Here is a 21,728-nt window from a genome sequence, read left to right as displayed (position 1 = left end):
GACAAATGCAAAACCACACACAAAAACCCAACCGAAAGCTCCATCTCCTTTGCCATGTTTCTAAAATGCAACAGTGCTGGATGCCTCTTCTGAAGGGCGGGCACAGGTATCCATCAGTATAACCTGTAACTTAAACTGCATCCTCTCGTCTTTAAAATGTACTAAAATCTGTGGCTGGAAGAGAAAACCCCTGTAACAAGTTTCTGAATGCATAAATTCCTTTATTGAAAATATTGTGATAGCACTGCATTACATATATTCAATAGTCATAGTCTCAAGGGTCACATAATTTTGATTGAACAACACTGCTTTGAATACAGACCACAGCGTTTGGATATGCTCCGACACGGACAGTATGATGGAGGAAGTTGCAGGTAGCAATAGTGAAATGGATGTAAAATGTTGAACTTGGTTAGGGTTTGGGGGTTTTTTAACTATTAAGTGGTCTGCCACCATCTGAAAGAGCAAACGTTATTAGACATTCCCGGTATTTTCCACGTGTTATGCTGTTAGACACTCCCGAAACATTCTACTGCCCCCCCAATAAGATGTTTATTTGGGGCGCAGCAGCCGACGCGCAGCGTGAGGGGCTCGCTCTCCTGCACAGCGCCGGCGCGGGGACCGTGAGGCTTCCGAGCAGCACCCCCATCCAGTAACGCTTTTGAAGGAAAACCACTTGGCTGCTTCGTTTGTTTTGTTTTTAAATCGATTCAAACAAGGGAAGGACAGTAACTGAATGGAGTTGTAGCGCTCGGTTAATAACATTCCCAAATTAGGGTGCAGTGTTTAATGCGGGAAGCACAGCACTGTTTGCGAAACCTGCCTTCCTCAGCAGCACGGCACGCTCGGGTCCCAGGGCAGGACGGTCTCCTAACCCTGGCTGGGTCTGGAGTGGGGAAACAAGCCCGCAGCTCCAGGCCAGAGCAGGATTCTTTGGCAAACAGCGGAGGCTGCCGGTCCCCTGCCACGCTCTCCCTATTCTCCAACACTCCTTGTGTAACGTGCAGGCTTTTCAGTGTTGAGGGGAGAGGGGGAAAGGTATCTGGGTATTTCATGAAAAACAAAGAAGAATATTGAGTTGCCTGTCAAATCCTAAGCCAGCCTGTTGCTTCAAGTCTTTTTCAGGAAGGAAATCATACATATAATTACCCAGAAAACAAGTATTACATTAACGTGACCTGGCCTGTCAGGAAAATTGCCGCCTTCTCTAGATCTCGGTTGTGTTTTCTCCTTAACGAGGTGGTTATTCTGCAGTTTGCAGAGAGGTGCTCATAGAAGCACAGCGGGTGGCCCACTGTGAATGGCTCGGTGACGATACAGAAACCCCATCCTCTCTGGGAAATGCCCCGAGTGAACAGTCAGACACCCCCAGGCAGGGCTCAAGCCCCCCCCCCGCCCCATCCCTGCGTCCCTGTGGTGTGGCTGCAGCGGGGCCCCGACAGCCCCGGGGGCACGTGGCCCAGGCTGGGCACAGGCTGCCAAAGCCATCGCCTGGGGACAGGGACGCGGCAGCAAAGCTAACCATCAAAAAAGAGAAGAATGGTGCAAAGAAAAAAAGAAAAATGGTGCAAAAAAGAGAAGATGGTGCAAAGAAGCACCATTCACCTTCTCCCTCATCTCAGGAAAACAACCCAAACAGAATTATGCACTCAAATGTTTCTGCCAGAAAACAAACCCTCTAATTTGGGTAAAACGAAAAACAAATCTCATTTACAAAATAAAAATATAAAAATTAACTTCAGAAATCAAATAAATTGATTCGGAATAAATGCCAATCATAAGAAACCTACCTGAATGGTAATTACTTATCAAATTGAGATTTGAAACATTAAAAAAAAACAAACTCATAGCTAATACGTTTACAAAAAAAATTGCTATACAATAATAATAAATAAAAAGATTTAAAAAAACATGTTCCCTTAAGTGCTGTGTACACCTATTTGTGATTCTTTTCCATGGCAAACAATATGCTGTAGGTTTTGGTAAAGTAACCTTTTATTTTTGGTTAGCATTTGTAGGCTGAACATAAATACACATGGAATGTACGAGACAGTGATAGTTCTCCCACAGGGTCTTTTTCACAGTTACAGAACAGTTTTCAGCTGACACACCATGAACGTTCCCCATCAGCGTCGGATCCTCGGTGGAGGAGGAAGTAAAGAATGCTTCAGTCCCACCTCCTGCCGTTCCGTCTCCCGCCGCCCCTCAGAACCGGCTCAGGTCTCCTGGGGTTGGTTACTTGGGTTTTTGCGCAGTCATGCTCTGGTACAAACTGGAGGGAAAAGCGTGTGACGTCGTGAGGCCGCCGGCACCGTCTACTTGGCTTTTACGTGCCCCATGGGTCCAGTCCCTAAGACAGGCAGTGTTTCACTCAAATGTCCACACTTCCACGTCCTGTATTATGAAATCTTCTTTCTTAGAGAGGATGTCATTATTGAAGGTGCTGCAGGAGTTGCTCCGCCCGTGATACAAATCCGCATCCAACCATAACCCAAAACGGCCGCTGAAAAGGAAATACATGGCAAACTTCAGTAAAAATACTGGAAGCTGTTGGTACCGCCGGCAGAGGTGACACCGGGGTCCCTTCTCTGGCTGCTCAGGTGTGGACTCGATCCCTTCTGGCGCAGGAGGAGGAGGAGAAGGAGGAGGAGGGGTGTTTACACCCCCTTTCCCCCGATGCAAACTGTGCCCAGACACGCTGTGGAGCAGCCCACAGTCGGCTGTAGTCGAACAGCCTCAGCCCTTGATCTCGCACCCACTGACCTGGGACATTGAGGAGCTGATAAGCACCGCCTGTATCCTCGCTGTGTGCAGCTACAGAATAATGACCATTTCATAAGGACCACGTGAGAAACCTCAGAAGCGGATGGCAAAACTACCCCTTGAGAGTATCTTCCAGGCACAAACCTATTCAGCAATGAGATGTGCATCTACCGAAAACATCTGGCTCTTTTCTGATCTCAAAAACCCCAAATATTTACTTGCCCAACATCATTCACTCTCTCTAAGCAGTGGGAAGTGCTGTGGGTCTGTAACAGAAATCAGATTGCTGTGGTATCTGCCCTAAACAGTTTGCTACAAGTTCAGCCACTTTACTGATTACCTTTTCCTGCAACTACCATTGTCCCCATTCTCATTGAAATGAAAGTTACCCACATGAATCGAAACCCGGACGTTCACTCACCCTCCTCCTCCCAGCTCCAGAGAGCTGGTGTCTCCGTTGATGAAGTAGGTGTTCTCGCCACTCCATTTGAACACCTGGGGGGAACCAGATACATTTGGACTGTGAGGATTCTCTTACTCGAAAACTACTGGAGACTGACTCTTAGAAGGTGCTTTTTGCTGTGGTCATATTTTATTTCATTTTTTTCTTGAAGGGGGAGGAGGAGGAAGAAATAGGTAGAAAGTAAAGGAACAATATACAGTTTAAACTATGAACAAGGCATCCTAATCCTTTTGAAATTCTGCTTTTACCTCTGAATCAACAGGCGCTTTGTTAAAGGAACAATGTGTGCAATACTGAAAAACGTACCAGCCATAGGCATTAGGGGGTCTTCTTACTCCTCCCTGCGCCCCCTTCAGCCCACTCAAACCCTCTCCCCACCCTCACAGACTGCTCTCCGCACTCGGATAATGACAGCCACTGCTGATTACCGCACTGCATTGGAGCAGTAAGTGATTAACTGCATTCACCAACAGGCAGCACATCTTCTACACCCAAATACGCTGTCCATAAACATCTCAAACGTTTCAGAAGTGGAATCCAAAGATCTTATTTGAGAAAGTGAGCACCCGCTTACCTTGAAATTTGGACTGAAGGTGTAGAGGAATGTCTCGCCAGTGCCATAGTAATGGTCACTAAACCTGAAGGGATGTGTCGCGTACGCTCCAAAGATCTGCCAGAATAACACGATTAAACCACTTCTGAGGACAGCACAAAATTCAAGAGAAAAAACCCCAGACATTTCAAAATGCTTTCTAAAGAACAGCTGAGCTGGTGTTTCATGTTCAAAGAACCAGCCAGTGAGGCGCACCAGAGGGGCAAGTGCTCCTACAAACCCTCTGTGTCCCGCACGCTAAAAGCCGGAGGACAACACGGGCAGCAGGAGGGGCGGCTGCGGGAGCTGCTGGAGCACTAGACCTCTACAGAAGCGTGTCTGTGACACCCGTCAGCCCAGGAACTTAGGGAAGATACTGCCGTGGGCACTATTAAAGGAGCACTCATGGCAATTAGGAAGCTCGGGAGGGGCATTTCCATTAGCGCTGATGTACTTTCCTGCCTCTACGTTTACTTTAAGCAGTAGAAGATATAAAAGAAACCCCCAATGTCTTGTTTCAATGTGACGTCACTTCACAGTATGACTAGCCCTTCACAGTCATCCCTTTTTGTAGGGTTGCCCGTTCAGTCCACCCCCGCAGGACAAGCGCTCCTCACCTGGTTGTCCATGTCCTTGATGACAAGGAGAACGGGGCTGTCGAGAGACGCCGATTTTCGGTAGAGAGTCTTGAGGCTGGTGCCGTGCTCCAGGGTGCTGTACGCCAGCCGCCACGGATAGCCCTGCACTCGGGCGGGCAAGCGTCGGGCCAGCTGGGCAACCAACAGAGAGAAACGGTCACAGACACAGAGGGCTGGGCCGGGGCTGCTGCCCAGACTGTCCCCAGACTGTTCCCTTGCTGCCGAGGCTGCGCAGCCAAAAAGCGCCAGCAGGTCAGAGCCTCCCCTACGCGCACGGGGCTGCACTGAGCTGCAAGCACAAAAACAAGGTTCCCAGGTGGGGCAGCGCAAACAGGGCCTCGCACGGGGACACCCCAACACCCTAAGCTCTTCCCAAGCTCTGAGGAAGCGCTGGTGTAGCCCGCAGAAGGCAGCGTGCCCCCCAGCAGAGACAGCGCTGGGGCTGGCACGGGAGTGGGGGCTTTCCTGGCCGTACCTGCTCGATGTGCATGTTCTCCAGCAGAGCGCTGTGATGCTTCAAGACAGGCAAAGTATCGTCATCTTCCTCTTCATAGTAACTGCAAACGCTCTTCCGACGTTTTGCTTCTTCCACAGTGATGATCTGAGGCAAGAGAACAAGCGTCCAGCCTGAACCACAGCTCCCAGGCTGACAGCCCCTGCTGAAGCAGATCGATTTAAGACACCCCCTCCCCAGCCGTTACCCTGCGCGGAGCCAACGCGCCGCAGGGACGGCTGGGTCAAGCCCAGGCAGCCGCAACCAACGGAGGACATCTCAGCTGGGAGATGTCTTGAGACAGCACGGCCAGAATCTGCTCACGCCCCGGTGACCTCCCACAGCCTGGAGCTCTTTGGGGTTCATGAACACCCAGTGACATCCCGTGGCCAGTCTCGGTGTACCCGGCCCCGGGTCAGAGGCCGAAGTGCCCCAGCCTGTCCCGAGGCACAGTGCCCCTGTCGGAGCTGGGGGTCCTGCAGGAGCCCACGTGGGGGGCACAGGCGCTGCTGCGTCTCCCTCCTGCAGCCACCGCAGCCCAGTAAGTAATTATTTTCTCGGGTGCTAATGCACGAGAATATGAAAAAGTTTAAAATTTCACTTCTCCTTTTAATCAAACAGCAGCTTTTCCCCGGTTTTCTTTACTGACAGACAGGCTTTCGTGGATACAAACTGAAACAGAGTGAATGTAGCAAAGACGTAAAAATGTAAATCAACTCAAACAGATAGTTCAAAGTTGTGTCTTGTAGGAAACGCACTAAGTAAGGTTTTGAGCATCAAGTTTACGTAAGTTCTTGAAAATACTCATTCTAAGAGACAAGGTCTTTAAAAAATACATTCTTAGTTGAAAATGATCAAACAGCTCTTTGGAAACTTCTAGATATTCCTTCACTTAAGACTTCATGAGGAGAGCACATGGTAGTATTTTAAAAGGTGAGTCCACGTAAGTATTTCGAACATCAGGTTTGAATTTAAATACTTATAGAACGAAGCACAGACTTCTCTTCAGCAGCTACAGGTGAGCCACGCCAGCTCCTCCCAGAGAGCTGGAAGCTAAATGAGGACTGGAGCCCCTGCACTCCACGTCTGTCCATGAAAGGACCCCGCAGCCCACAGGGTGCTGCGAGGGACGGGGGACAGACCCCGGCCCCCATGAACGGGGGGCTTTGGCCGGCGCTCGGTGCCACCACAGCCGGGAGAAAGCAGCAGCCAGAGCTCAGGGAGGGGGCTGGTGGCCAAGGAAGGGGGAAGCGAGGAGGCCCAGCTACAAGCCAGCCAGGAAATCTTGAACCGCCCTCCTTCCCCGAGGACGTCCCCACAGGGGCCCTATCCTGGAGCAGGAGCCCGGGCTGTGGCTGCAGAGCACGCTCTGCCACACGCCGCTTCCAAAGGGCTTCCCCGTTACACACAGACACGGCTTTGTGTAACCCCCCCACGCCCTCCCCAGCGCTGCCTGAACCTGCCAAGGGGGGGGACAGTCGCCCAGAGGAGCCTGGAGCCCCTACACACACCTGCGAGCCCCCGGGGCTGGCTCCTGGGGCGCTTTAACCACAGCACCCGGCACAGCAGCAGCTTTCCACGGAGAGCAGGACTGGTGGGGAGCTCCCTGGGGCAGGACAGAGCCCTAACGACGAGCTGCACAGTCCCCCCCTGCCCCGGCTCGTGGGGGATCCAGTCCCCTGGAGGGAATCCTGGGCTGGAAAACTTTTCACATGGCCCATTTCAGGCAAGGTCTGCACTGAAAAGTTAAGATCAATTTAAAAAAACCCAACAAACTGTTAAAGGAAACGGTCTTTCTGCTTTTATCCTTGTTCTATTTCCACCTCCTGAACAGTTTTCCTTCCCTCCACGTCTCCCAGGGCATCATTTTATTTATTTATTTTTAAATTTTTTTTTTTCTAATTTAAACAAACACCTTTTTTATCTTATATTAAAAGTATCCAATTCCTCCTTTGGAAACTGTTTTCTAGGATTGGTCTCCTGCCAGGAGGGGGGCAAAGCGATCACAGTAAATCAACCAGCAGCAGGTATCTGCAGCAAGAGGCAGACAAACACACAGAGGCAGCCACAGCAAAGCTATTAACGCAGGTGTTAATTGCAGGTCGACTCCAAAGACAGAGGAGCCCGCCTTCAGCACGCAGGCACCTGCTCTTCTGTAACCGAAGCGCATGTTTCAATGAACTTCAGAGTCAACAACTGCAAAACCAGGGATCTGCAAGGTCAGGTATTTACAGACCCACAAAAGCAGGAACAGCTGAAAAGACTCAACCACCACAGAAAAGAGACCCAGAACATCTTTTACAGATTTTATGGAGGGAGAAAGGGAGCTCCCTGAGGAGGAAATACCCTGTTAGAGCTCATCCCCAGGACAGAAGCTCTGTATCAGATCCACCCTGTTCAAACAGACACAGCTCAACGTACCTCCACGAAAGGCTCCTCCTGGCCAGGTCTGGCACAGTAAAGAATTCGAATATTCAAAGGCATTTGTTTCCCCTTCATCCTCTGCCAGCGTGTTCCGCAGTATCCCCTGCAGCTCCCCGCGCCCACAGGCAGCCAGAGGGCTCCTCACCCCGCAGGCTGCGATAACCTTCTTATGGACCTCCCTACAGCCACACTTTCTGTTTCCCCGCCAGGGAGAGTGAAACTTTCCCCATAACCATGCCCAAATTTGGACTTCCAACAGAGATTTCCTGGCAGACCGACTTTAAGTTTGTAAAGCCTGAATAAACTACAAATAAAAGAGACACACCTTTAAGAAGCCGTTCCCAGCTAATTCTCCTCCCAATACATATTGAAATAAAACAAGACGTAAGCTCCCAGTGTGGCCAGGTCTCTCCCACCTCTGTTTTTCAGAAGCCCTCCTCCTTCATTTTGCTTTTATGAAAATGGCATGCAAATAACAACCGAAGGGTGAAATTAGCGTGAGATATGACTGCACCCAGCTCTGAGCAGAACAAGGAATGAGGACACTTCCCCCCCCAGCCCTCGCAGCTCACAAAGGACCAACATTAAAAAACTACGAAACTGTAAAAACCAAAGCTCTCTGGGATTAGAGGTGATGGTGCCACATTTCAAATGACAAGCACCACTGCTAAGCTCCCTTTTTGAAGGGAACAACTTACGTTGAAGATAGAAATGCTTAAAAAAAAGAAAGAAAAGAAGAGGGCAGTAGAATTTTTAAGACAAAGAACCAGATCACTTTTTAAATCCCCATCAAGGTATTTCCCCCTGAGGGATTTATCTGTGTTTTAATTTAACGCATATCCTTAGCACAGCAAGTGCTCCAGCATTCAGAAATACCATCAAAAAATGTGTGAGAGTTCATTTCCTTTAGAAACTAGGCTTTGTGTGCACAAGAGACAGGATAATGTGTAATCCGTAGATCAAGCGGATTCCAAAAGCCCCCACAGGAAGAGTTGAAGTCCTGGTCTAAGCCCCCTCCCTCTGACACCCCACATTCAAACAGAGCTGCTGCGTGCGCTGAGAGCCCAGGGTTTGGCACAACATCCCACACCGCCCCACGCCAGCAGCCAGGAGGCTCTGGTGGTGTCTGTCTGTGCACACACATTTGGGAGGTTTTACGTGTAACACACAAACACAGCACGGACTCAGCCACGCTGACAACATCCACCCGTGCAGTTCTGCAAAGGGTGACACCACATCCCCAAACCACGGACCCAGCTCCTGCTGCTGCACGGCCCAGAGCAACCACTGCTCCTGCTAGGAGAGAAGAAAGGGGGACTGAAGGACTGAGAGGACACTCGTGAGATGGATACGAGCCGCGAGGAGACATCCATACGAAGCAGCATTACAAAGAAACACCATGAAAATCGTGAGAAGAGGAAGTGCTGAGAGTCAAGCAGGGGGTGCCCGCTGGATCCACGTGTGCTCTCACCGGCAGAAGGCACTCACCTCCCAGCTCTTGGTAGTGGGCTCACTGAAGAAGTTGTCTATCATGTCCAGCTCCTCCTTTTCTACCACCACAAAACCTTGCTCTTTGGCATCTTTCCCGTATATTTCTGGCGACCACTGAACAAAGAACGTGTACAAGTGATCCACCCTGGAAACAGAAGAGGAGACGACAACCGTTGTGCAGAGGTCCATGAACACAGCGCTGTCATGAGGTTCTGCCCAGTGACAAGGAAGGGACAGCCCCAGCAGTAGGACACCCATGTCCTTCCGCCCTCGGGCGCCACACCAGGCAATAGCTCCTTTTAGTTTTGTCTGGCAGTTCCTCCAAACAAACCAGGAAAAATCTTAGAGAAATTATGACATTTTCCCCATATTATTTCCAGTTACCTGGATTTATACATACGCACAAATAGTCTTAAAACCCCATTTCAGCACTGTTGGATTCTGTTCAGGGTCACTAGTATAATTCCAGAGATTTTTCCGATCAAGTCTCCATTTTTTGTCCCGCCAGCGAGGGCTGGAGCCCGATGTCAGTTGTGACGGCAGAAGCTGACCGCCCTGAGGTTCCCGGCTCAGGCCAGCTGCATTCCCAGCCAAAGCCAGGCATTCCGAGGGGCTCCACTCATTTTGGCCTCAAGACACTTGGATGCGATTTCCAGTACCCTCAGAGAGAATAAAGGACCCACCGGTGCTCCCGCAGACCCTGCTCCCTTTTCCTGCAAACGGCTGCGGAACTTGTTTTCCCAGTTATTAAGGACCCCTCCCAATGACCATCACCTCTCAGGGGCTGACGGAAAGCAGCCCTGCAGTAACATCAACAGCCTCCTCGGCACACCCGGAGTATTTCCTGTCAGGCCCCACAGACCTGTGTGCGCTCAGGGTATTTAAGTGGTCCATAACTAAATTTTCCTCTACCATGGACACATGCTAAATAAATCCAGACATGACAGATTAAGCAGCAGCAGCAAAGGAGAAGCAGGTGACTGCAGAAGTGAGGTCATTCTGGAAGGGGATGCAGAGCATCCCTTCTCCGGTAATAGAATTATTGCTGGCTATTTCCAAGCTACCAAACTGAAAAAACTGAAGACCAGTTGTAAATCGGAAAACCACTGCTTGAGGAACACCTTCAGAGCCAACTTGACAGCTGTGAGGAAACTCAGTAGCTGTTTTGGTGATCACGCGCTTTTGAGTGTCCTGCACTGACAGAGAAACGTCAGTAAAATACAGAATAACTGGAAAGAAACAACTTCAGAAACATGACGTTAATCGCTCAAGAAATAAACTATTCAAAAGGAAAAGATGGTAACAGGAAATTACTTTTTTTTTTTTTTCATTTTAATAAAAAACAACTAGGAGACACAAAAGTGAAAGATGGAGCACTGACTAAAGAGGGGGCACTCCCCCCGAGCTGTAGCCAGATGAAAAGGAAAGTGAATTTGCTGACAAATGTGTTCACAGCAACACACACACAGAGGGCACAGGTGTAAAAAGGGAAGTTTATAGTCAAGGATATAAATTCAGTAGAAAACTAATTTTGGAGAGCACAAAACAGAACCATAGAATGGTCTGGGTTGGAAGGGACTTTAAAGCCCACCCAGTTCCCCACCTGCCCTGGGCAGGGACACCTCCCACCAGACCAGGTTGCTCCAAGCCCCCTCCAACCTGGCCTTGAACCCCTCCAGGGATGGGGCAGCCACAGCTTCTCTGGGCAACCTGGGCCAGGCTCTCACCACCCTCACAGCAAAGAAGTTCTTCCCCAGATCTCATCTCAATCTCCCCTCTTTCAGTGTCAAACCCTTCCCCCTCCTCCTATGGCTCCCCTCCCTCATCCAGAGTCCCTCCCCATGACCCACAGGCCATGACAGCCAAGAGAGAAACTCGGTTTAAGGACAAAAGCTCTGTAGGGTATTAATGCCACGCCGTTGCTCAGTAACCCAGGCCCAAAGGAGCCGTGTGTGTGGACGCCCCCGAGCAGAGGACACGCTCTGGAGCACCCCGAGCAGAGGCTGTGCCTGCGGGTGGCACCTCACCCTCGGCAGAAGGACCCCCAAGACCTGGGACGAGGTCTCTGCGCTGGGGAGCAGGAGCTCCACACCAGCACGCTCCCCACAGTGCGAGGTGCGATCCCTGACCACCCAGGGGAGTGACGTCCAGCAGCAGGAGCGAGGCTGTGCCTGGTTTGGTGTTGACACTCGGTGACCGCCGCTGGAACACTCGGCCCATCCCCGGCACCCCCTTCCCAGGGACTGCTGCTCGGAGACACCAAACCAACGGCCAAAAGGAGTTATTTGGCTTCCAGGAACCATCCCTGGGACTGCCTACGCTGAGAGGAACTGAGTCACCACCACAACCAGGGACCGGAAGGCAGAAACATTGAAGTAGGTACACAGTGCACTGAAAAAGAGCAAAGGCAGTCACCAGTAAAACACACCAGACAACTTGTGAAGTTACAGCTGATTCTTGAGGGGGAACCATAAATTATTTTTCTTCTAAAAGAGATCCTTTCATTTAGGAGGTCCCAAACTAGCATCATCACCACCACCATGTCTGCTGATACGGCAACAGTATCTGACTCCTTTGAGGGCAGAGGCCAACCAGTTTTCCACAAATCAGCGTCCTCAAGTGGGTGAGAGGTGGGAAGGGGCTACTTCCAAACCTGTGTGTTTGGGTGGGAGAGGGTTTGTGCATCCTGTGACGCAGATACAACAGCTCTAACTCCAGCCACAGTTCCTGGCCTAGAAACGGGAATTCATCCAGGGGTCCTACCACTCTGGTACAAACACACCTGACGAGACGGTGATGATGATCCTTCATGAGTCTTATGAAGGCTAAGGTACTGAAAGGCCTCATATGGGCTTATATAAACTTAGATGAGCCCTCATTCTAAGACATTAAGCTGTGGATACAAACAGGTTTCCATAGGTTTCATCTGAATAGTTTAATATCTTATTTCCCAGGAGCCCAGGAGTTCTCTATTTGTACAAGGCTAATTCAAAAGGAGTCCAAATCTAAGCTTTATGCTGCCTATTCTGCTCCACTAACAGGAGCACAGGAGAGTGACCCTGCAGCATCAGGACCATCTTCATCATCCCCTCTTTGGGCAAAGCCCCGTGTAAGTGCACGGAAGCATCTTGTAGGCACTGGCTCCAGCTGGTTGTGCTGCAAGTTCTTCCAGGTCTCGGCTTCAGCTGCTCTAACTAGAGGGTACTGCACACCAGAGACCAACGTGAGTCACCACCGAGCAACATCCTGCTCCACAAAAGAAAACCCCACAGAAAGGGTAACAAAAACCAAACCAAAACTCTCCCAACTCCCCAAAACAAACCAAAAAAACCCAAACCCTAACGGGGCAGGAAGCTAAGACTGAAAAAGAGAAGCGAGGCTCAATCCCTGCTACTTTTCCTCCTTGAAAACCTGTCTGCTCCCCAAAAAGAGACCTCCATCTCAGAGCAATGCCCTTTACATCAACACCAACACAAATGACACATTCCCAAACCCGGCCCGTCTGCCGAAGTTGTATTACAGATAATCCGTGAGATCTACTTCTTGACTGAAGAACTAGGCAATGCTAAAATGAGGAAATCGCTTGTTCGGACACGTGTTTATAAACAAGGAAATTCTGCATTACTCTGTCCCACTGCAAGGCACTGTCCCCTGCAAGACGCCGAGGCTACCCGTGACTCCATCACCGACCTACTCCTCAAAATCCACTGGGGTGGAAAATCTACACACCCTGGACAGGCAACCCCCCGCGGTGAGCGGGGCCCAGACTCACCCTCTGTTGCTGCACGCCGTGCCCATGGCTGGGCTCCCCGGGCAGAGAGCTGACCCCAGCGACTCGATCCCTGCAGGAGCTCTGCACTGTCCATCCCCCCGCCCCGTGTCAGGGCCAGCGCCCCCCGACCACGCCGTGCGCTGCAGCTGATTAGCGCGGTCACTGATTAACCCGGCCGTGCCGGGGTGACGGGCGTCGCTCACCGGGACGCCCGCGGCAGCCGCGGGGGCAATCGGCCCCTCGGGCTCCCTGACGGCCTTGGTACAGAACAGCAGCCTCACTCTTCTCCCCGCATTCATAGTGTTTCCGGAGACTGCCATTAAAAAGAAAAAAACGAATCAAACTTGTCGGCGTTAGGGAGGTCTCCCCCCGGCGCAGCCGCCCCGCAGCCGGTGGGGGGGCGAGCGGTGGGCTACGGGCCCAGGCTGAAAGGGAGCCGCTTCCACAGCGAGGGCAGGCGCCGTTCTAACGGCAAACGCTGAGACACCACGGAAAAATGTAATTATGTGCAGAGAGAGGAAGATTTAACCTACACAGTGGTTACAGACACGCACACCGGTTTCTGCACAACCGCAGTCCGGGTTTAGTTCGTTTGTTTCAGTGGGTGTTTTTAATCACCACCAAACATTGAGGTGCTGCAGAAGCTCCTGTGACCGCACGGGACGGAAAGCGGTTGATTTATGCTGCTTTTTGGCCAGTGAGATGAGAGTGGGATTCTTGATGTTTTCATACATAAATATAAATCGCATTCCAAATGTTTTTAAATTTCCGAAGTTATTTTGATACATTGTGTCAAAAATACACCGCAGAGCTGCCCCAAATGACCTGCTGTCCGTGGCGCTTTCAAGATCCAACATTGGTAATTCCGTGCAGGAATACCACCAGCGGGCAGGAACGACGCATTTTGCTGTGGGAAAGCATGGGAGAGTTCGGAGCAAACAGAGACTTGGAGCGAGACGTGTCTCTACCCCACAACGCAAAGGAGTGGGTCTCACATCGAGCTTCTGCCCCAAGTCCTTGTACGCACCTCTGTGGTGTTAAATCAGGCGTGAATGGCACCAAAATGACCCCATCCCACGCTACAGTCCCCACTAATTTTGACGAGAGCTGCCCCGCAGCCTGAGAGCGGAGACCGGGCCGTCAGAAACTACTGCTCACCGCAGAAACCGCTCCTTCCTCCTCCTGACAACTGGAGTATAAACCAGTTGCCAACACCTGGGTTTACACAGGGGTCAGGTCCCCTCGCTGCTGAGACAAGGACAAACAGAGGAGCTCTTTCCCAAGCCTGCAGGAAGCAGCTGAACGCATCTCCCTGTTGCGCAGAGCAACCATCAGAGAGGACCGCAGTCCGGCTCAGGGCTTTATTCAACGTTAGATCCACTGGCCCCACAGCAGCAACCGACCTTGTGTGGTGTTACAGCATCGCCCCAGCTCCCTCAACTATTTACCTACACTTTAGCCTACAATTCCCTGAGCCTGCCCTTTGGCAGTCCCCGGGGAGGCAGGGACGCAGACCGCGAGCACACAGCCACGTTCCAGCCGGATCAAACCTCTCCCCGTCCTCCCCTGGGGCAGCAGCCTCCAGGCTACTGGGCTTCCCAAAACACTCACTTCTACAGTACAAGAAATAAACACTTAAAGCGACACACGTGCTACAAATCTGAAAATAAAATATACTGAAAAACTATTTAAAAACAGAAAAAAAGCTGACTGCACCTTAAAGGGACACCTCTGGGACTCATCACCAGCTCAGATTCTTCCTCCCCCGTACCTAACTCACCAAAACTGCGGTCACCGATTTCCCTGTTTTGGCTCCTCGACAGACCGGAGGGCTCTCCAGCTGCCTTCCAGCAAAAGGACCAGGGATTCGATTCCTCACAGCCAGGGAAAATTCTTGGGTGGTTTATGTGGAAAATCACAGGCTTTTTTTGTTTAGTTTTGGTTTTTGCCATAGTACCATTTATGCACACACACTCACCTACTGGCACATCAAACATTAACGGGTTTTATCACGGAGGAAGGGTTGTTTTTACGGGCCCGAGGGCCGGAACAGCCGCAGCGTCAGTCAGGAGTCCCTCCCTCTCCCACATCATGCCCCTTGCTCATGTCAAACAGCTGGTTTTTAGCACCGGCACCTCAGTGGGTTCCTCGTCTCTCCTGCCTCTGCTCCCCTTTCCCTCACTTCCCGGACTATGGCCAAAGTCCAGCCCATCCCCAGTGCTTTTATCCTACATTATCTCTCTTCTCATCTCCCAAGTGGCACCCGATCCCTTTTCCCAGGACCCCTTTGAGACCAGCACCAAACGCTGCTCTGTCTCCCTGGCACACGAGGAAACCAGGGCTCCCCTCATCTCGGCATCCAGGCTGCGGTTCACACCCTGGGCAAGGCAGATTCAGCTCCAGAAAGCACCACACGTTAAAAAACCCAACCACCAAACGTGTTTCCGCACCGTGCGCTGCAGCTCACCTTTCCCGGGGAACCGCAAACCAGTACTCCGGCTGCTTTATCTTTTTGCTGTACTGCTGGGACATGGTGGTGCTCTGAGAGGCGAAGGACTTCCTCATGGGCTTGCCCACCTTGATGCACAGAAACATGGGAGGAGTCTTGCTCTTCTCCTCTTTGGAAGGAAGCATGTCTGAGCAAGAGACAAAAGAAACGGGCTGCTTACAGGGAAGCACGGACGCTGCAGCCGAGAGAAGTCACACAGAGTAATGCCCTCCTGCAAAGGGAGACTCAGGGGCGCCGCACGCAGAACCAACCCTGGCACGTCATTCAACAGCAACACTGCTTGTGCACACACACACACACACACACACACTCAGTTCCCCAGCTCCGACAGCCATACAAACACCTCTGGTCCGCACAAGACAGGCTCAAACATAAGAGCGGTTTAAACTCCTTAAAATGCTAATGCAACAACAAAAAAAAAAGCTTATTAAACTACAGCCTCAGTCCCCCCGAAGGTGCCTCATTCATTTCAGGAGTACGGATACAGCCATCCCTTCTTTTTTTCTCTCCCAATGAGAACAATCACCAAATACCATTAGTGAGACAAACACTTCCAAAAGAAAGGAAAAATAATTTTAAGAACAACTATTTTTAAATTAAAGACCTGCACTCTAATCATCCCGCCCCGCCCCCCCCGACCTGATACGAGTCAAGGGTACGTCCACTGGCTCATTAAAGGTCTCAGGGAGGAGCAGCCGTGCTGCAGGATGGACCAGTGTTTAGAGTTACCAGGACGGAGTGACAACTCCTCGGCCACGCCACGTCCCTGCCAACACCGCAACGGGATGGCGTTTCACTGTCCTTGAAGCCAGCAAACAGAGGGGAAGACTATATAAACAGTGAGCGCTGACCGTGGACACAGCACACGAGCTACTTATCAAACTAGAAGCATAGGGAATTTTTTTCTTCTAAATAGCAGATAATATGAAAATACAATGTTGGAGAGTTAAAAAAAAGACTAGGTATTATAGAAAGAGGCACTCTAGAGCAGAAGGCTGTCAGTTCAGAGGTTACCGTCACAACGCTGTCCCAGTCCCAGAGGGAAGGAGGATAACCAGAGACCTACCTTCAATTGGCACTTGAATTTTCTGCAGCAGCCACAGTCTGATTTCTGATTGATTGTCTAACTGTGCTTCTTGACAGGTCTTGTCTATAGCTGGTACTAACGAAGAGTCCACAGACTCTTCCAGATCCTTTTCCTCTGCTGCTGCTGAGCTGATTTCTAATGAAGGTGCTTTCCTTCCAACACAGCAGGAACCAAGCTCCATACTTGTAACCGTATGGACTTCATTAGCTGGGGGCTGGGAACAGCTAAGTGTAAGGTCTATACCCATCGCTTTATTGTTTTCACCTTTCTGGACTTCAGCCTTGTGTAAGTCTTCAGATGACTGAGACCCATTCCCATCTTTATTGAGGTAAAATTCAATAAGTTTATCTTTCTCTAGCTCTTTCTTAGTGTCCAGTGCAGTCTCCACCTTACCTGTCGGGGAACTGACACATTTGTTTACTTCTGGAATAACATCTTGCTTTTCACACAGCTCTAAGTCTAAGTCAGCTTTAGGTTCAACACTGTCCTTTTTTTCCAAGGAATCAACTCTCAAGCGCTCCTGGACTTCTGGAGTGGGTTTGGTTACCTGCTGCCTCCTCCTCCCCAGCTCCCTGGGGCCAGCCAGCAAGCCTTCCATTACTGAGATTTTCCTGTCCAGCCCTTTGTCCATACGAGAAGACGTCTTTTCCAGCTCAATGAAGCCATCCTCTCCTTCCCCCAAAACGGATTTTTCTTTGGTTTTAATGTCTGCAGCATTTTTTTCCGCAGAAGGCTCCTTTGCACAGGGATCCGTGGCAAACTTTTCCAAGTGCTCAGTGGCAGTGATGTTGTCGGGAAGCTCCAGAGACTTTGGTTTGATGGAGCCTGTGCTCTCAGACGACTGAAGAACTTCAAAATCAGCAGACTTTTCCTTATCGTAGGGCTTTATCTGTTTGGCACCCGGAGCAACGGAGGGATCCCCGTTCTGCTGCCTCTTTTCCTTGCTGAGGGATTTGAACTTGCTGAAAGGATTGATATCTTTCTCTGAGGACAGGTCTTCCCATTCTCCTGGCCTGTACAGAGGACAAAGATCCTTTGGTATGTCACTGTCAGGGAAAATGATGGATGTACACAGGATGTTAAAAGCAAAATGGAAACAGAAAAAAAAAACAAAACAAAACGGAAAATAAAAAAATAAATCATATACCAACTTAACTTAAGCTCTGAACTCAAATGAAAAATTACCTTCTCCAAAATAAACATACATCAGTGGAAGTAAGCGACTTTAAAGAAAATGGAGAAAAATGGGAAAAGGATAACACCGGAACAAAATGAGCAAACCACTTGGCAGAATACGCTGCACGGGTGAAGAAACGGTAATAACATACGTGTAATAACAACGTGCGAGTCATCACAAGTTCTGCAACCACAAAACCACAGGAGGCGTGCCTAGCTGCCGGAATTTCATTCATACCATACTGACATTGTTACTTCCCACACCTGACAACGAGTCAACCTCGACAGCCCTCCACGCTGCTCAGGCCAGTGCAGGAGCGTTTTTGAGAAGAAAGGCAGGCGGAGATAAGCCGTACCCTGTTCCAACACGACTCCTGCAGAGCACTAACAGGCAACAGAGCTGCTTTTTTTCCCTTTTATTTTCCTTCACTAATCAAATGTACTGCTTGAACGCAGACTTCCACAAAGATATCTTTTTAAGGCCAGACAATCATAGACCATTTAAAAATGGAAAATTCTTACAAAGTGAAGAGCATACAACTTGAGCTCTTCACTGCTGCTGAAAAGCCTGAGGTGAATGAGAACACGAGCTTCTCATCCCTTGAAAGTTCCTAAGTTACTCAATGCTCTAGTCATGAGTATAACAAACATCTGGCAAGTTTTTCTTGAAATGAGAAAATGGAGGGAAGTGGATGAATTTCACTGATCAAACAGGACAAAACCCTGCCTAGAACGGACACATAAGCAGTGCCTAGACTGTGCATAAAGGAAAGCAGCCCCCCCAGAAGGTCTATTATGCAACATACACGATAATTATTGAGACATCTGGTTCTGAAGTGGAAGGATTCCACTGCTGGTACTCTCTAAGTCCTGAAGACAGCAGTTAAGGTGCTGTTAATTTTAGAGGTTTGAAATACTGCTCTCAGAACAGTCCTGGTACCACAACAAATGGTCCAAATCTCACCCTCTCCACTCCCACTGAAATAACCCCAGAGAGGAGCCAGTGCAGGAGCCCAGCCACGGCATGGCACAGAGCTCCCAACTACTCCTCTGCACTTTGCTTCTCGTATTTATGACCCATTTCTCTTTACTGCCACTGATGTGTTCTAAAAAGCAAGCAGAACATCACCACAAGGGAATCATTCCTTTGCTGGCACCTTTCTCCCCTGATCTGTTTTGTTCGGCTGCATTAAAGCTCCTCCGTTCCACCCCCCACCCCGCCTCCTCCTCCATGACCCTTCCTGAAGGTCTGTACAGATAGGTTCAGGGAAGAACACTCCTTACGATGGCAACGCATCTTTAATCTTCATGTGGGAGATGTCGTTGTAGAGAGCTATTGAGACGACCTCCTCCATGGGGCAGATGAGCCCGTACTCCTCACAGCCGTTCTCGATCACCAGAGGGTCCGACTTATGCGGGTCAAACATGATATTGTTGGGGGTTACTATCATGACTCCCCCAACTACGCCCTGAAACAGGCGAAGGAAGAGTTAGCACATCGCATTAATTCAACTACTCGGTACTGGATCTCAGGCTACTATCCTAAAAACAAAAACCTCTCTCCTGCCTCTCTATAACCCCGCCATGCAACGTCTGCTGACAAAACATTTTGGTTTCCAGGTGCCCTTAACAGAAGAGCTATTCTTTCCGAAAGCAGTTATCAGAACAGACTGACAATTAAAAGAACAAGAGGATACAGCTATTACCAGGGTACCAACGCACGCAGCAGAGACAGATAAAGCTACATAACAATGCCACTCTTTACAAACACGGAGCACGTTTGACTCCCCCGGTATTCCTCTCTCACTTATCCTAATAGATTTGGCTTTTAAAGAATCCCAAAGAATGCCCCAAAGCCAGGTCTCACCCACCTTGCCATCTGTGAAGTAACGGCAATTCATCTTTAAAAATTTGACAACCACAGGCTCATCCTCTTCTGAAGTAGAGGACAGGACTCTCTCCACTGGCTTGAAGGCCTTTCTTGCCAAGTCAGCATCCTTAAAAAAAAGGAAAGTTCAGTGCAAGAGCAACAGGGCCAGAATCATGCAGTTTTAGATTTTGGGCAGCAGAAGACCAGCTTCACCCATCTCTTCCTTTCGCTCAAGGAAGGAAAAGCGGTGGCCACGTGTGTACACGCACGCCACACACAGTATCCTCCATGGAGGAAAAACCTCACAGCATCACAAAAAGCCTCAATGCAAACAACAGGCGAGAAATTAACGACTGCCAAGGCAAGTCAGCAAACGCAATTTCGACCTGCTGTTTACACAGCCCCAAATCTCAGCTTCAGGATCAGAGATGTCGTGAGCCTAAGACGAGCCACCCAACGTCTGACTTACAGGGAGTTTATCGTATTCGGCATCTGAAGAGGAGGGAGAAACGGGAGCCCCGGGACTGATCGACGACAGCCTGGCAGCGCTCGCTTCTGGCACGAACAGAATCTGAACACAAACACAGCTTTAGGAAGTTCCTCACTACAAACGCCGCCTTCTACCAGAAAGACAACCCACCATCCATCACCTGATTGCAACACACTCCTTAACCACGACTTATTCTGGAGCCCTTCTGCAGAGGCGGTGATGGGGGGCACAGGCAGGTCCAATCAACTACAGCATCCAGCTCTACACTTGGCTTTGCAGCACAGGCCAGAAAACAAAACATTTCCCACAGAATGAGAACCTCCTTTTTTCCCCCAAAGTTACAGCCCCAGGTTGTCTTGCAGCTATCAGAACAACAAAGTTAAGTCATTAACTTGTAACAGCAAACTCTGGCCCCAAGAGAAGCCGCTGTTGAAGAGGGGGATTTTTAGTGGCAGAAGCCTGTAACACTTTGCTGTAGGTTGTTTCCAAAAACATACCTGCATCTCCACATTTAAGAAAATATTCTTTATATGAACCAGCATTTTAGCATCATGTGCTACATTTAAAAGTGCAATACACTAATACACGTGTGTATAAAAACATGACGCTTTGTTTGAATTTTCCCATCCGCTCCCAGTGAATCCCAGATCTTCAGTCCTGCAGAACTGAAACCGCAGCGCAGCTTTGGGCTCCACCCCAAACAGAAACACAGAGCCCTTTGTCGCAATTGTCAGAGCAAAGACACTTCTAAAGTTAAAAAAATGTTTACAGTTTAAACTAAAAATGTTCAGAAAAATAAAACCATTTTGCTGATCCCAGCTGCTGTCTGTCCTTGTGCAAGGCACGCTGCCTCTTTGTGCCTCAGTTTCCCCACCTGCACATCAGGACACTTCACTCTCTTCCTGCCTGTGAAGCAGAAGCAAAGATCTGCCCTTCAGCAGCCAGGAGCCAGCCTTCACCTTTGCATTGCCGTTACTTACTCCCCCAAAACCAGTCTCTCTCCGTTTATTTCTCATCTTACAGGAGACTGACTCATCCCCAATGTAATGGCAAAGAGCCATTTCAATTACTGTATCTAACTCTCTAATTCTTTAATGTATTATACATAACATTTATCCAGGCTTCCCAAGAATCCAGCTCTCTTGCAACAGCTACATCACCCTCTTCAGCTTCAGAGTCATCTTTAAGCTTTAGTGACAGCAAATAAATAACCCAAGTCAGATACAGCAATTACAAAGCTCCCCCTGCAACTCCAGGTAACGATCTAGTGAGCCCCCCTCTGAGGGATTTAAATTACTGCCCATTATCCTTGTATCCAAGTACCTAAAAGATACGGGAAAGTAGTAAAAAGCTTTTAAATACTTAGCAAATAATCAGGTTTCAGGTATAAAAGCCCCCATGAACCATTTACCTGGCCCGGCACAATGGTCTGTGTGAAAAGCTTATTGAGCTCCACCAGCTTGTTCGGGGTGATGTTGAACTTCAGCGCGATGCTGTTTATGGTGTCCTGGTTCCCAGCCTGGAGAGAGCCGAGGGTTAAGGTACCAGAGTGAACACACTGAGCACACCCGCTCACCTACAGCCACCTGACCGCCTGTTGGCAGGGAGCAGGTGCGATGATCTCAGCACACCCTCTGCTTAGCAGCTTACGTGATAAGCCGGTAGCAAGAAGAGCTGTTCTCTCGTACTATGTAATAGATCAAGCGGAGAGCGTTAGAGACGCCCCTCTCCTTCTCTCACGGAACTCGGAGACAGCACCACCTCATCGCAGCTCTCCGGCCCACGGGGAAGGTGGTTACACCTTCGGCAGCGGCCGCAGGTCGGGGGCTTGTGCTGCTCCCAGCCGGGACAGTGGTCCCCGCGGTGGCTCCCTGTGACGGAGGGAGGGCTCAGGCAGCGCCGAGCGGCCACCACGGCTCAGGGCCACCCTGCTCCGGCCCCAGGAGGTGTCACAGCACCT

The 21,728-nt window shown here is 49.9% G+C and overlaps 1 protein-coding gene across 4 annotated transcripts in view; it reads right to left on the bottom strand.

Moving 5' to 3' along the window:
- Positions 1-205: 205 nt before the first annotated feature.
- The window catches only part of NCOA7 (nuclear receptor coactivator 7), a 66,348-nt gene continuing 44,825 nt past the window's right edge, over positions 206-21,728 (bottom strand). For 2 of the 4 annotated variants that reach the window (XM_074165419.1, XM_074165413.1), the window contains 12 exons: positions 21,180-21,287; positions 19,748-19,849; positions 19,280-19,405; positions 18,693-18,877; positions 16,212-17,245; positions 15,104-15,272; positions 8,862-9,009; positions 4,932-5,057; positions 4,436-4,588; positions 3,801-3,896; positions 3,185-3,258; positions 1,982-2,503 (listed from right to left, as the gene is read on the bottom strand). In XM_074165419.1, the coding sequence (XP_074021520.1) occupies positions 2,368-2,503; positions 3,185-3,258; positions 3,801-3,896; positions 4,436-4,588; positions 4,932-5,057; positions 8,862-9,009; positions 15,104-15,272; positions 16,212-17,245; positions 18,693-18,877; positions 19,280-19,405; positions 19,748-19,849; positions 21,180-21,287 (2,457 nt within the window). In that variant the 3' untranslated portion in view covers positions 1,982-2,367. Of the gene's footprint in view, positions 2,504-3,184; positions 3,259-3,800; positions 3,897-4,435; positions 4,589-4,931; positions 5,058-7,370; positions 7,449-8,861; positions 9,010-15,103; positions 15,273-16,211; positions 17,279-18,692; positions 18,878-19,279; positions 19,406-19,747; positions 19,850-21,179; positions 21,288-21,728 lie in introns of those variants that run through there. The other 2 variants (XM_074165405.1, XM_074165427.1) reach the window with 2 other exon arrangements.

Source organism: Numenius arquata, chromosome 2, assembly GCF_964106895.1.
Source record: "Numenius arquata chromosome 2, bNumArq3.hap1.1, whole genome shotgun sequence".
NCBI classification, from domain to species: Eukaryota; Metazoa; Chordata; class Aves; order Charadriiformes; family Scolopacidae; genus Numenius; species Numenius arquata.
Note: the sequence above shows the minus strand (reverse complement) of the source record. Positions and strands in the feature narration are given on the sequence as shown.